Source organism: Chionomys nivalis, chromosome 6 (genome assembly GCF_950005125.1).
Source record: "Chionomys nivalis chromosome 6, mChiNiv1.1, whole genome shotgun sequence".
NCBI classification, from domain to species: Eukaryota; Metazoa; Chordata; class Mammalia; order Rodentia; family Cricetidae; genus Chionomys; species Chionomys nivalis.
The window spans coordinates 5,827,395-5,840,041 of NC_080091.1; the positions used below are offsets into that span (position 1 = coordinate 5,827,395).

At 56.1% G+C, this 12,647-nt stretch overlaps 1 protein-coding gene across 1 annotated transcript; it reads right to left on the reverse strand.

Annotated features, from left to right (window-relative positions):
* Positions 1-1,693: 1,693 nt before the first annotated feature.
* LOC130875818 (SWI/SNF-related matrix-associated actin-dependent regulator of chromatin subfamily E member 1-related) lies at positions 1,694-6,227 on the reverse strand. Its single transcript, XM_057772055.1, has 10 exons — positions 6,174-6,227; positions 5,889-5,944; positions 5,122-5,230; positions 4,670-4,873; positions 4,169-4,289; positions 3,988-4,034; positions 2,820-2,892; positions 2,456-2,671; positions 2,206-2,338; positions 1,694-2,126 (listed from the first exon to the last, which is right to left on the reverse strand). Exons 2-10 carry the CDS (start codon positions 5,924-5,926, stop codon positions 2,114-2,116), a joined length of 954 nt encoding a protein of 317 aa, XP_057628038.1. The 5' UTR covers positions 5,927-5,944; positions 6,174-6,227; the 3' UTR covers positions 1,694-2,113.
* Positions 6,228-12,647: the final 6,420 nt, after the last annotated feature.

A 12,647-nucleotide genomic window follows, 5' to 3' on the forward strand; every position in this document is an offset into this window, starting at 1 on the left:
CAGTGCTGGGATGGAGATGCAGGTGTGTGGTGGACTAGACCTGAGCCAGATGAAGTGGAGTAGGGGGCAGAAGTAGACGCACGGGTCTCCTAGATTCCCTCTACAGAGTGCCACAGAGGAGCTGGTTTCAGAGAGTCAGACACACACACACACACACACACACACACACACACACAGACAGAGAGACAGACAGAGAGAGACAGAGAAAGTGTCTAGGCCTGGAGACACCGGCCCAGCGGGGGAGGTGGAGGCAGAGAATGAGGAGTTCGGTGTCACCCTTGGCTACACAGTGAGTTCCAGGCTAGCCTGGGCTACATGAGGCCTTAACACAAAACAAAACTCAAAATTAATTAATTGTCCCTCAGCTCTTTTGCTTGTTCAGTTGAATTTTTGTTTGCTTGCCTACTTACTTGCTTTTGTCTGTTTCTTTTTTAGGACAAGGTTTCTCTGTGTAGCCCTGGCTATCCTGGAACTCCCTCTGTAGTCCAGGCTGGCCTCCAACACAGAGATCCACCTGCCTCTGCCTCCCGAGTGTTGGGATTAAAGGCGTGCGCCACCAATGCCCGGCTCCCTCCCTCAGTTCTAAAGTGGGGGTGTTCCCCCTCCTCACGTGCTCTGAGAGGCGTTCCCTACTCTGTCTGCCCGGCTGCAGGCCTATTGACCAGTCTCCACCTCTGTCATTTCTCAGCGGACAGTCCTAGCTCTGTGTCAACTTTCCTTTTCTCGAAAAGACACTCTCTGTTGGCACAGTGCCCACTCTGCCCCAGCGTGACCTCACTGGAGTTAATTACACCCGCCATCACCCTAATTCCTAATACGGTCATGCCTGGAGGTTCTGGGGCGAGGGCTGGAACACGTGGGGGGGAGGGGAGACAGTTCCTCGGCACCACGCATGTGGGATTGTGCACGTTCTTACAGATAGTCTCACTCTCTCATTATTAAGCAGCCCCCTGGCAGAACTCTCTCACGGAGGAGCCAGAGTTATCCGAGACAATTATCTGCGACATCCCGACTGCTGTGTAAACAGGACGCAGGCACAGGCTGGCCTCGCCAGAGTGACGCACGACAGCCTGCGGCACGCTGGACATTTCCGGGCACGCTGAACTGTCCCGGGCACATTGGACAGTCCCGTGCACACTGGACCTTCCCGGGGCACACTGGACAGTTCTGGGGCACGCTGGACCGTCCCCGAGCACACTGGACCATCCCAGAGCACACTGGGCCGTCCGGTGCACACTGGATAGTCCCGGGGCACACTGGACTGTACCATGCACACTGGAGTATTACTCAGCCGTGAAGAGGGCATGGCCCGCAGCGTCAGGACGGTGCTGTCGTGCTCGGTGAATGAGCCAGACACGTGACTCCAAGCACGGGGCATGGGTGACGGGTGCACTTCTGGAACTACGCAGAGCTGACAGCTGGAGGACCCGGGGAAGTGCGTGTGCTGTTTCCTAAGACAGTAAAATTGCTGAGGACCTAGTCTGGAAACTGGGGTGAACTGAATGGCCAGCCCGACTCCACCCTCGAACCCTTAAAGGACCCTCAGGAGGGCCGGGTCGATGGGAGACCCCAGCCCAGCTCTGCCTCAGTTTCCCCACCTGATAAGAGGGTAGTAAAGGATCTGAGACCCTCTACCAGAGGTCACTGTAGCGAGAGAATCAGGCGAAGGGCCAGGCCCACTCCCCCCAAGCCGCAAAAATTAACTTCAGTGCAAATCCCACTTCTTTTTATTTAAAAGTCCGGATCGGGTGATGGAAGACACTGGGGTGGGGGCTGTACTGCACCCTCCCCTGGCTGTGACACGTCGCCCAGCGCCTGCGCAGTGGGACCCCCGGACCTGCGGTGAGTGCCCTAGGGTCGAGCTCTGCACCTGGGGCGGGGTGTGTCCAAGTCGAGCGGCTGTGGCTCCTCCGTTCCTCTCCCTGCAAGGCAGGGAGGGCCCGGGCTCTGCAACCTGGGAGTCTAGGATTCGAAGCTAAAGGGATGCGTTGACACTTCATTTGAGGGGGGTTCTGGAGACCCCAAGGTGCAGCACGGGGCGCGGCCCCATCGGGACCCCCAGCTTCTTCCTCGGCGGGTGGGGTCGGGGGTCTCCCGGTCCTGGAGGGCTCTGTCACAGGTGTTCGCTGTGGGACGGAAAGGGGTGATGGAGACCGGAGGCAGAGCCGTGCACTCCCCGCCCCCCGCCCCGCCCCGCCCGCGCACCTGGCCACTCGCGCCAGGATCTCCTTGACGCGCGCGATCAGCCTCTCGTGCTGCGCGGGGTCACGCTCGATGGCTCCGTGCAGTCGCGCCATGTAGAAGTCCAGGGTCCCGAGCGTCGGCGTCTCCCCGGTGCCTGCGGGACAGCGGGTGAGCGAGGGGCGGGGCCTTGCTGGGAAAGGGCGGAGCGGGTCGAGCGCGTAGGAAGGCGGGCTCGGTGGGCGGGGCCGGGGCTGTGGGCGGGGCCGCGCACCGGGCACCGGCAGCGAGGCGAAGCTGGCGGTGAGCGCCTGCCTCACGGCTTGCAGTTGCTGCTGCAGCGCCAGCGTGCGCCGCTCCTCCAGCGCCAGCTCCTGCTCCAGACGCTCGCGCGCGCTGCTCATGCTCTGCGTGTGGCGCTGCAGCACCGCGTTCTGCTCCTCGAAAGCCACGTTCATCTTCCGCAGGCGCCGCAACTCCGCTTCACGTGCTGCGGGAAGGGAGTCAGAGCCCAGCGCGGGGCTGGATAGAGCACGGAGGGCGCGCGACAGGCACTCCATCCCTGGCCTCACCTCTGACCCCCAGCCCCCTCCAGCCCTTACTCTCCAACCAAGGTACCAGCACCTGCCAAACCTCACCTTTGTTTTGGTCCAAAAACTCTTCAGTGAAGATGGGAACATCGAAGGTGGAAAAGCCATCGCAGTCCACACCCTGGGACATGGCAATGAGTTTGATGGGGACTCTGGGGCGGGGGGGGGGGAGGGGGGGCGGATCTCCTGGGCCACTCTCGGTGGCAGTGCGGCCTACTTCTGCTGTGTGTCTGTGTGTATGCCCACAGAGGCCAGAAGAGGACAGAGGATTCCCGCAGAGCTGGAACTTCAGGGGCTGTGAGTGGCCATGTGGGTTCTGGGAATTGAACCCCAGTCCTCCTCAGGGGCAACCGATGCTCTTAACCGTGCTGAACAGGGCTCTGTACACACCAAGCAAGCACTCTGTGCACAGATTTATTCCTGTGATTGGCGTTACTCTTCATGTTTGTGGTTCTTTTTTGTTTGTTTTGTTTTTTGAGACAGGGTTTCTCTCTGAGCCTTGGCTGTCTTGCAACTCGCTCTGTAGACCAGGCTGGCTGCACACTCACAGAGATCCTCCTGCCTCTGCCTCCCGAGTGATGGGATTAAAGACGTGCGCCACCACGGCTCAGCTTGTGTTTTAACACAAGGTCCTTCTCTGTTCAAACCTGTCACACCCCACCTACCACAAGCTCCAAGTGTCGGGAGCTTAGGTGTGTGCTGCCGTGCCCACCTCAGCAACAGTCAGGGGCGAGAAGGGCTGCAGCTGAGTGGGCGGAGCGCTTGCCCAGCACAGAGCTCTGGGACGCACACCATGTCTGTCATCCCCAAACTGGAGAAAGAGGCAGGAAGATCGGAATTCAAGGCCATCTTCAGCCTCACAGTGAGATCCAGGCTAGCCTGGGCTACGTAAGGCCCTCTCTCTCAAATGAAAACACTTCAATTGACTCCGTGTGTGTGTGTGTGTGTGTGTGTGTGTGTGCATGCATGCGAGTGTGTGTGTGTGTGTGTGTGTGTGTGCGCGCCTGTGAGCCATGAGTCCTCTGCATGCTGGGCCATGATTTCACCACTAAGTCATGCCCCATCCAGGGTTGCTGTGGCCCCTCAGGAGTCCTGCCTCTGACTGGAGCACATCTAGACCAGAAACGGTCATGATCACTTCCTCCTCTGAACATGGCCCTGACCAGCTTGAAACATCCACGCCTTCTCCCCCACGTACTTCCGGCCAGCACCTTACCTTGTGCCCGTTCAGGAGTGTGTTCATGAGTCCAGAGCCAGAGTCCTCTAGTGGAGAGGGAGAGCGTGGTCAGTCAGGGCTGGGGGGGGGGGGTTCCTCCAGGCCAGTGCCGACACCCATGACCCCGTCTTGATACTAAGTGTCTGTGTCTGCACCTCATCACAGGCCCAGGGCCCCTCACCTTTTTTTATTTTGTTTTCTTGGATCTTCTCCGAGCAGACCTTGTAGGCCTCTGACTGCTGGTATGCCCACAGCTCCTTCAAGTACTGCTGTTTCTCCTTCTCCGCCTCGTCCAGGTACCGCTGGGAGGGGGCAGCAACCACAGATTAGGGATAGCCCAGAGGAAGGCAGGCAGCCAGGGCCAGGACCCTGCCCCCATAGCTCCCACCTTCCCTCTAGCTCTTGGAGAATATACATTCTCAACGTCTAACTGATGCCCAGGATTTTCTGTTCACCTTTCTGCCCCTGAACTCCATGTTCTACGCCCTGGCTGGTGTGATAGCTGTGTGATTTGTGTGGGATGTGTGCTGTGCCCACGTGTGCAGACCTCAGTCCGTTGGTCACTCTCCACCTTGTTCTTTGAGGCAGGGTCACTCACTGATCTCACCCATGAGGCATGCCTTCCTGGCCAGGAGCCCCAGGGGCCCTCCTGTCTGCCTCTCCCATCTCCTTCGTTCCCCACCTGCTTTTCTGTCGGCTGCAGCTTGCTCCACTCGGCGCCCAGCATCTTGGTGATCTCCGGAAAGGGCAGGTCCGGGTGGCGAGTGCGAATCTGCTCCCGCCGCTCGTTCAGAAAGCGAACATAGCCCGTGACAGGCGCCTTGGGCCCATTGGGGAGAATCTTCTTTCTCTTCTTGCCCTTGGGCCAGCCTCTCTTCTTCACAGGCTGCAGGAGGGAGCTGTGCACTTGGGAGGGGCCCTGGGACATGTGGGCGTGGCCCTGGGTCGTGTGGGCAGGGTCTAGCTCAGGCACTGGTCAAGGGTCAGAACTCCGGAGAGTCAAAAGAGGGGGTCCTGGGCCGGTACTGAGCCTGCCAGGGGTGGCGCCGAGGCCACTGACAGGCTAGGCAGGCTGGAGCGCGGCCTCTAGCTAGGCAGTGGGAGGCTTCTATACGGTGTGAACCTGTGACTCACCTCCTCCTCCTGGGACCCCTTCTCTCCCGCACGGGGACCCTCGCTGCGTTCCTGTTTGACAGTCACTACAAAGGCCCCGTGCTGGCCCTGAGTCTTGCCTCCCGCAGGCCTTGGGAACACGGAAACCAGGGTCATCCCCCATGCCGGAAGCATCCCCTCATACCACCTCCTGTGGCTGGGGATCGCAGAAGTGTGTGGGAGTCCACGTGAGCCCAGGAAAAGGGAGGAGTGGGGACCGAACGTTTGAGGACCGGAGGGTCACAGCAGACCTCGGGAACAGCCCAAGGATTTCAAGCTGGGGACGGGTGGGTTCGGGGCCATGCAGGAACTTGGGGACAAGATGAGGTAGTGAGGGAGACCATAGGGTACCCTAACAATTCTGGGGGAGCAGAGACCCTAGAGTCAGAAACCTGTGAATACTGAGGTCCCAGGAGTGGAGATAAGGTAGCTAGGGGGCAGGGACAAGACTGAACCAGGGGTTCAGGAAGGTGGGGACCGAGCATGTCCAGCAGCACTTGGGCTGAAAGAGGCCATGTCTGGGGTACCCTGAGTTGGGGATAGGACAATTCTAGAGTTACATGGAGTGGGGACAGGGAATGCCAGGTTCAGGAGTACCCGAGGGTGGGCAGGGGTCCCGTGGGGTGCACACAGGGCATGTCTAGGGGGTACCCGGGGTGAAAACACGCCATGCCTAGGGGTACCCAAGGATGGGACAGGGCATGACCGGGGTGCCCAGGGAGGGGACAAGCTGGGGAAGGCGCACTCACGCGGTGGCCCCGCCTGGCTGCCGGGGGCCGTGGGACATGGCCTCTCTGGGCGGGACCTGGAACGGAGGCCGGCAGAGGTCAGGGGGTCCCGCCCGCCACCCCGATGGGAACCCCAGGCCAGTGCCCAGGGCGCCCTGGGGGGGAGGGGGGAGGCGGATCCCGGGGCGGGAGGTCCTCGGGCAGGCGGCCCCGCGATCCTTTGTTGAGAGATCGAGTCCTGGAGGCCGCGCCCCGAGCCCCCCAGCCCCCGCCCCGCGCAGGCCCCGACTTCCCGGCTCTTTTCACCTCCAAAAAAACTTTCCCGGGACCTGGGATGCGGCGTTGCTCCAACCAAGCGCCCGCGGCCGCCCCGCCCATATGCTAATGAGGCCAAGCATAATGCGCCCATTGGCCAAGGACGCTGACGGGGGCGGGGTCATGCAGATCAGTCTCGGCGCGCCCGGCGGTGATTGGCTGAAAAGCTACGAAACCGCGTGGGAGGCGCGTCGGGCAGGTTGCGGGCGGGTGCGTCAAGTTCGGCTGCGCTCGGACGCGCTCGGGACCAATCGGAGGTGATTGGCTGCTAGCTATGGGGCGGAGCTCCTTAAAGGGCCAGAAGTCCCCATGCTGACATGGGAGCTCCGGTGTGGGAATGAGGATCGGAGTCCTCACTAAGAGGAGACGTTCTTACTAGGTTTACGAGGAAGGAGTTAATTTCCAAAGAGGCAACCCCTGCAGTAGGACAAAGTGTACTTTTTCTTACCACATTGAAAAAAAAAGAGGGGGAGCTTATGAGATGCCACAGCACCTGGAGAAGCTTGCCACCTAGTGGGCAAGACATGAGTTCGGAACGTGAGAACCGGTGAATGAAAGAACGGAACGAACGAACTGATAAGCAAGCTAGAGAAATGCTCAGTGGTTAAGAGCACTAAATTCTCTTGCACAGGTCCTGAGTTCATTTCCCAGGACTCACACGGCCACTCACAACTACCCTCACACAGACATACACAGGCAAAGCGCCAAGGCATATAAAATAAAAGTAAATAAATTATTAGTTAAAAAAAAAACAGGCAGTATTGGCACACGCCTTTAATCCCAGCACTCAGGAGACAGAGGCTGGTGGATCTCTGTGAGTTCGAGGCCAGTCTGGTCTACAGAGTGATCTCAGGGACAGCTAGGGCTTTTACACAGACGAAACTTGTCTTAAAAAAAAAAAAACCCAAAATCAAACAAAAATTAAACAAACAACACTGAGCCATACTTCAGGCCCTTTTGCCGTTTTGTTTTATTTTATTTTATTTTTTTATTTTATTTTTTTTTTTAAAGATTTATTTATTTATTATGTATACAGTGTTCTGCTGACCAGAAGGGGCACCAGATCTCATTATAGATGGCTGTGAGCCACCATGTGGTTGCTGGGAATTGAACTCAGGACCTCTGGAAGAGCAGGCAGTGCTCTTAACCTCTGAGCCATCTCTCCAGCCCCCTGCCGTTTTGTTTTAAGAGTGACTTATTGGCCGGGCGGTGGTGGCGCACGCCTTTAATCCCAGCACTCGGGAGGCAGAGGCAGGCGGATCTCTGTGAGTTCGAGGCCAGCCTGGTCTACAGAGGGAGTTCCAGGACAGGCTCCAAAGCTACAGAGAAACCCTGTCTCGAAAAACCAAAAAAAAAAAAAAAGAGTGACTTATTATTTTATGTTTATGAGTATTTTACTGTATGCGTGTCTATGTCTTATGTGCTTGCCTCATACCCAGGTCGATCAACAGACTCTGGGACTGGACTTACAGATAGTCGTTTAGCGGACAAGTGGGTGCTGGAAATTGAACCCAGGTCCTCTGCAAGAGAAACAGGAACTCAACCACAGAGCCAGCTCTCCAAATCTCTTATAGTCTCTGTTTAACTGTGGAAGTCACAGAAGACCAGAGTGAAAATCACACCTGGCAAAGGAGATGTAGAATGTCTTCTGTCACCGGGCGGTGGTGGCGCACGCCTTTAATCCCAGTACTTGGAGGCAGAGGCAGGTGGATCTCTGTGAGTTCAAGGCCAGCCTGGTCTACAAGAGCTAGTTCCAGGACAGGCTCCAAAGCTACAGAGAAACCCTGTCTCGAAAAACCACAAGAAGAAGGAGGAGGAGGAGGAGGAGGAGGAGGAGGAGGAGGAGGAAGAAGAAGAAGAAGAAGAAGAAGAAGAAGGTGGTCTTCTGTCTTTTCTATTCAAATAATGGAGATCAAATTCAAGTTCTTGGGTTTCTCCGAGAGCCCCTTTGCCAGCTGAGTCTTCTCACCAGCCCAGGGCTAGCCTTCAAAATGCTGTTTTTATGAAAATGCTCCCAAGCAAACCTCCATCCCAGATCTAGGAGTCAGTGAGGAGCCTCCCAGCCTGGTCGTCCTGCTGTAGTTCAATGTACCTCTTGTGCAGGGGGTAAAATCCAGGCTCCATGGGAAAAAAACCCAGCGACCTCAGGTCAGGGAATGCACACAGACCATCTCCGCAGTCCTCCTGCATAAAGAGTATGTTCATTTGTTTATTTTGTGTAGGGGTTGGGTCGCACACATCGGAGCACATGGTGAAGCTCAGAGGACAACTTGCAGGAGTTCGTGTTCTCTCTCTCTCTCTCTCTCTCTCTCTCTCTCTCTCTCTCTCTCTCTCTCTCTCTCTCTCTCTCTCTCTCTCTCTCTCTCTCAAGACAGGGTTTCTCTGTGTAGCTCTGACTGTCCTGGAACTTGCTCTGTAGACCAGGCTGTCCTCTAACTCACAGAGTGCTGGGATTACAGGCCTGTGCCACAACCACCCTGCTAGCTCAGTGGTTTAAAAGCATAAAGTACACTGCTCTACCAGTTTGGTACCTGGTATCCACACAGAGAGCTGGGTTATGGTCAGGGTGGAGCCCCGCCTAGAATCCCCAGTGAGGGCTGGGGGCGTGGTCAGGGTGGAGCCCCGCCTAGAATCCCCAGTGAGGGCTGGGGGCGTGGTCAGGACGGAGCCCCGCTTAGAATCCCCAGTGAGGGGCTGGGGGCCTGTTAGGCTGTTTCCACCAAACACGGGGGTCTTGCGCTCCATCCTCCCACACTGCAGAAAACTGAAGTACAACGCTGTGATGCTGTAACATTGGACTAATCACAATGTAGGTGACTCATTAGACACGTGGTGGTTACGGCATGTTTCTAAGGGACTACACAGATGTGCACATATGCAGGCATGTGATTATACTTCTGCCTTAATGGCAGGTGCAAGTGATTCCCCAAAACTCACCAGTTGGAGGCTTCTGAGCCTCCCTCCTCCCCCGGGGGAAGCAGGGTAGATAAGGTTGGGCTTCCTGTGACAGCATAGATGAGCATTGCTTGGAGACAGCGCAGGCTGCAGTGAGGACAGAGCACAGGGCCCAGCCAAGGGAGGCTTCTTCTGGTCAGGGGACACCAGGGCCCAGGATCAGGAAGGGAGAAGCTGGCCTGGCCGCCGCCCTGCTACCGGTGTTAAGAGCTGGGCGTGGCAGCTCCTGCCTTCCACCTCAGCACTCTGGAGGCAGAGGCGGGAGTAATTTGTGAGTTCCAGTCCAACCTGTGATACATAGTGAGAACCTCTCAAAAATAACAATTAAAAATAAATAAAAAATAAGGCAGACTCAGGTGTGAGTTACGGTGTTTCCCACCCCACGAAGCAAGAGGACATCAGCGGTGGGCGTGGGGAGAGCTGTTGGTGAGGGGTGTGGTCCAGACAGAAGTAGTTGCCCAGATGGAGTGCGTGTGGGAGCCTGCTTCCTTGATGCTCAAATAGCAGATGTATCTGCATATCTCTTCTATTTTTGGTTTATTTAACTTTTTATTTTATGTGCATTGGTGAGAAGGTGTCAGATCCCCTGGAACTGGGTCTTTAGGCAGTTGTGAGCTGCCATGTGGGTGCTGGGAATTTAACCGGGGTCCTCTGGAAGAGCAGTCAGTGCTCTTAACCACTGAGCCATCTCTCCACCCCCGACCCCCCCGGGGGTTCTACATTTTTAATTTTCATTTTTGTTAGTGGGAATGGAACCCAGTACTTTGCTGAGACTAGTCAGGCTTTCTACCCTTATGCCACGCCCCTAGACCCTCACTGGGGATTCTAGGCGGGGCTTCACCCTGACCACGCCCCCAGCCCCTCACTGGGGATTCTAGGCGGGGCTCCACCCTGACCACGCCCCCAGCCCCCTCACTGGGGATTCTAGGCGGGGCTTCACCCTGACCACGCCCCCAGCCCCTCACTGGGGATTCTAGGCGGGGCTCCACCCTGACCACGCCCCCAGCCCCTCACTGGGGATTCTAGGGAATTTTCTTTGACCCCTGAGCCATGTCCCTGACAACTTTGGTTGTTGTTGCTTTTAATCCTGTTTTAGACAGGGCCTCATTGTGCAGCCCTTGCTCTCCTGGACCTCATCCAGACCCACCTGCCTCTGTGGGGTGCTGGAATTAATGGTGTACCCCACTAGACCATGCCCCAGGTCTTCTTTTACCATCTTGATTAAGGGTTTCACTAAATTGCTCAGTGTAGTGGGAATCTAGAAGAGTTATTGTATCTTTGGTAAACATAGAATGTTCTAATTGTTTCTCACCGTCTGAGGTAACAGTTGAATGTATTAGTGTTCCTTGAAGATCCTAGACTTTGAAGAAACCATTGTAGAGAATGATGGCTGTTTCCTATGATCTGTAGAGTTGTTTTTTCTGAGGTTTTCCATCTGTCTCTGGACACAAGCCTATCCAGGCACAAGTTTGTGAACTGGTTGTGATGATTTCCTTCAGGGTAACATATAGAAATAGATCAAAGGGGCTTGAGTGTGAGGAACTTGTACCCCAAACAACCTTTGTGTACAAAAACTTCCATTCCTCCCGGCTGCCAGAGAACCTAAAATCACATTCTGGAGCGACCCTTTTTCTTGGACCACCTATGTGACACAGTACACCTGACAGCCCCGTCTGCCATTGAACTCGCAATCCCCCTGCCTCATCCTTCTGGGGACAAAGCTCAGTGGTGGAGCATTAGCCTTGCGGGCCCCGGGTTCCATCCCTGCCAGGTTATCAAACCAAACAAAACAAAGGCTTCTTAGAACTTGGAACAGTGCCACCAATCCCAGCTCTCAGGAGACAGGGGTAGGCAGATCTCTGAGTTTGTCTCTTCCTTATTGAACAGTGAGGGAAACTGAGGCCTCCTGGCTTGCCCTGACACCTGACCTTCACCCTCAGATCTCAGAATGTTAAGCACAGACTTGGAAACCCCCCCCCCCCGCAGCAGGTCTGGCCCCCGCTGCTTCAAAGCTGGCCCCGCACCCCGAGGCTGGACTCTGGCCACAAGGATATCCGATGCCCAGAGGATGGACGGATGGGAGCGTGGGTTTGGCGTCCAGGGCTGCCAGACGCTCAAGGGACATCAAAGGCTGTCAGGATCTATTTGGACTCTGAGTCCCGGTGTCCTACCCTGAGGGTCCGGATGATGATTCCTTCCTCTTAACTGGTCTTTTTGACCTTTGCCCAATTCCAAAGCCTCTCCTGGGGCACAAATGCCTTCCCTTCCGGAGTTTAGAAGGATCACTGTGCTCTGTTGGGTTCTTTATCTGCCATTGTCTCCCCTGGCCAGAGATCCCACATCCTAGGGGGTTCAGCTTTCATCCTGTCTGACCCAGAAGGCCTTGCTCTCAAACCTGCCATGGCTCCCCAATGCCATCACTGACACTCAGTCTTCACCTTGCCACTGGACTACTTTCCTGGTGACTTCTCCAACCAGGGAGGCACAGGGCAGGAGGTGGGATAGAAAGGGCAGGGAAAATCTGAGCTGAATTCAAAAGGGTAAGAAGCCCAGGTACACCGTGGTGCTGCAGAGTCAGCCAGCAGCCTCCTGGAACTAAGCACCTTGATCCAGGCCTTTCACACCAACGGTGGATGGAAGGTCAGGAGGGGCAGGAGTTTGAGGTTAGCTATAGAGGGAATTACAGGCCAGCCTGAGCTACATGAGACCCTGTCCGTAAAATAAAATAATCCAAGGCTGCGGTCGGAGCTCAGTAGGTAGCGTTGTCCCAGCTTGCAGGAAAGCCTTGGGTTCTGTCTCCAGCAACTGGATAAATGAGCTGGGTGGCTAAGGCCTTCGTCACCTTTATCCCAGTACTTGGGGGGTCGAGGCGGGAGGACCAGCTAAGGCCTTTGTCACCTTTATCCCAGCACTTGGGAGATATCCCAGCAGTTTCTGGGCTACGGGGGGGGGGGGCGGGGGGAGTTTAAGGCCAGCCTGGGTCATAGGAGACCTCGTCAGCAAATAGAGGCCTCTGGGGTGGTTGATGAGAAGGACAGGAACAGAAATAAACCCTAGGCGTGATTAGCCAGCTTTAAAACAGCCACTTGGTATGGTCCATCCCAGGTGTCTCTGCCCAGGTTTGGGAGCCACAGCTGACATACCTGTGTGCTGAGAATTACAAGTCAGCCCGAGGCTGACGTTCTCTGGGAGAGACCGGCCTGAGCCACCCCTCTGGTTCCTCATCTCTCCTATCTTTTAGTCCCCTCAGGCCTAGAGCTTGGAGCTGCCCTTTATCTGCTGCCCAACCCAGGCCAGGTCACCTCCCCAGAGGAGCCTGGGACGTCCCCTGGGTGTTGTGCGGCCCAGTATCAGATCCTCCGGCCTTCTGGAATGAAGTCTTTATATATTTATTTATTTGAGACAGGATTTCTCTGTACCTCACTCCTAGGCCAGACTGGCATCAACTCAAGAGATTTTCCTGCCTCTCCCTCCCGAGTGCTGGGATTAAAGATGTGGCCATGACACCTT

What these genes read in the sequence shown, in the direction of transcription:
- LOC130875818 (XM_057772055.1), bottom strand. Translation starts at nt 5,926, where the DNA reads ATGTCCCACGGCCCCCGGCAGCCAGGCGGGGCCACCGC. An exon ending in AGGGGTCCCAGGAGGAGGAG is followed by an intron (nt 4,874 to 5,121) that starts GTGAGTCACAGG and finishes TCCCTCCTGCAG; the next exon opens with CCTGTGAAGAAGAGAGGCTG. An exon ending in CGCCTCGCTGCCGGTGCCCG is followed by an intron (nt 2,339 to 2,455) that starts GTGCGCGGCCCC and finishes GCTGTCCCGCAG; the next exon opens with GCACCGGGGAGACGCCGACG.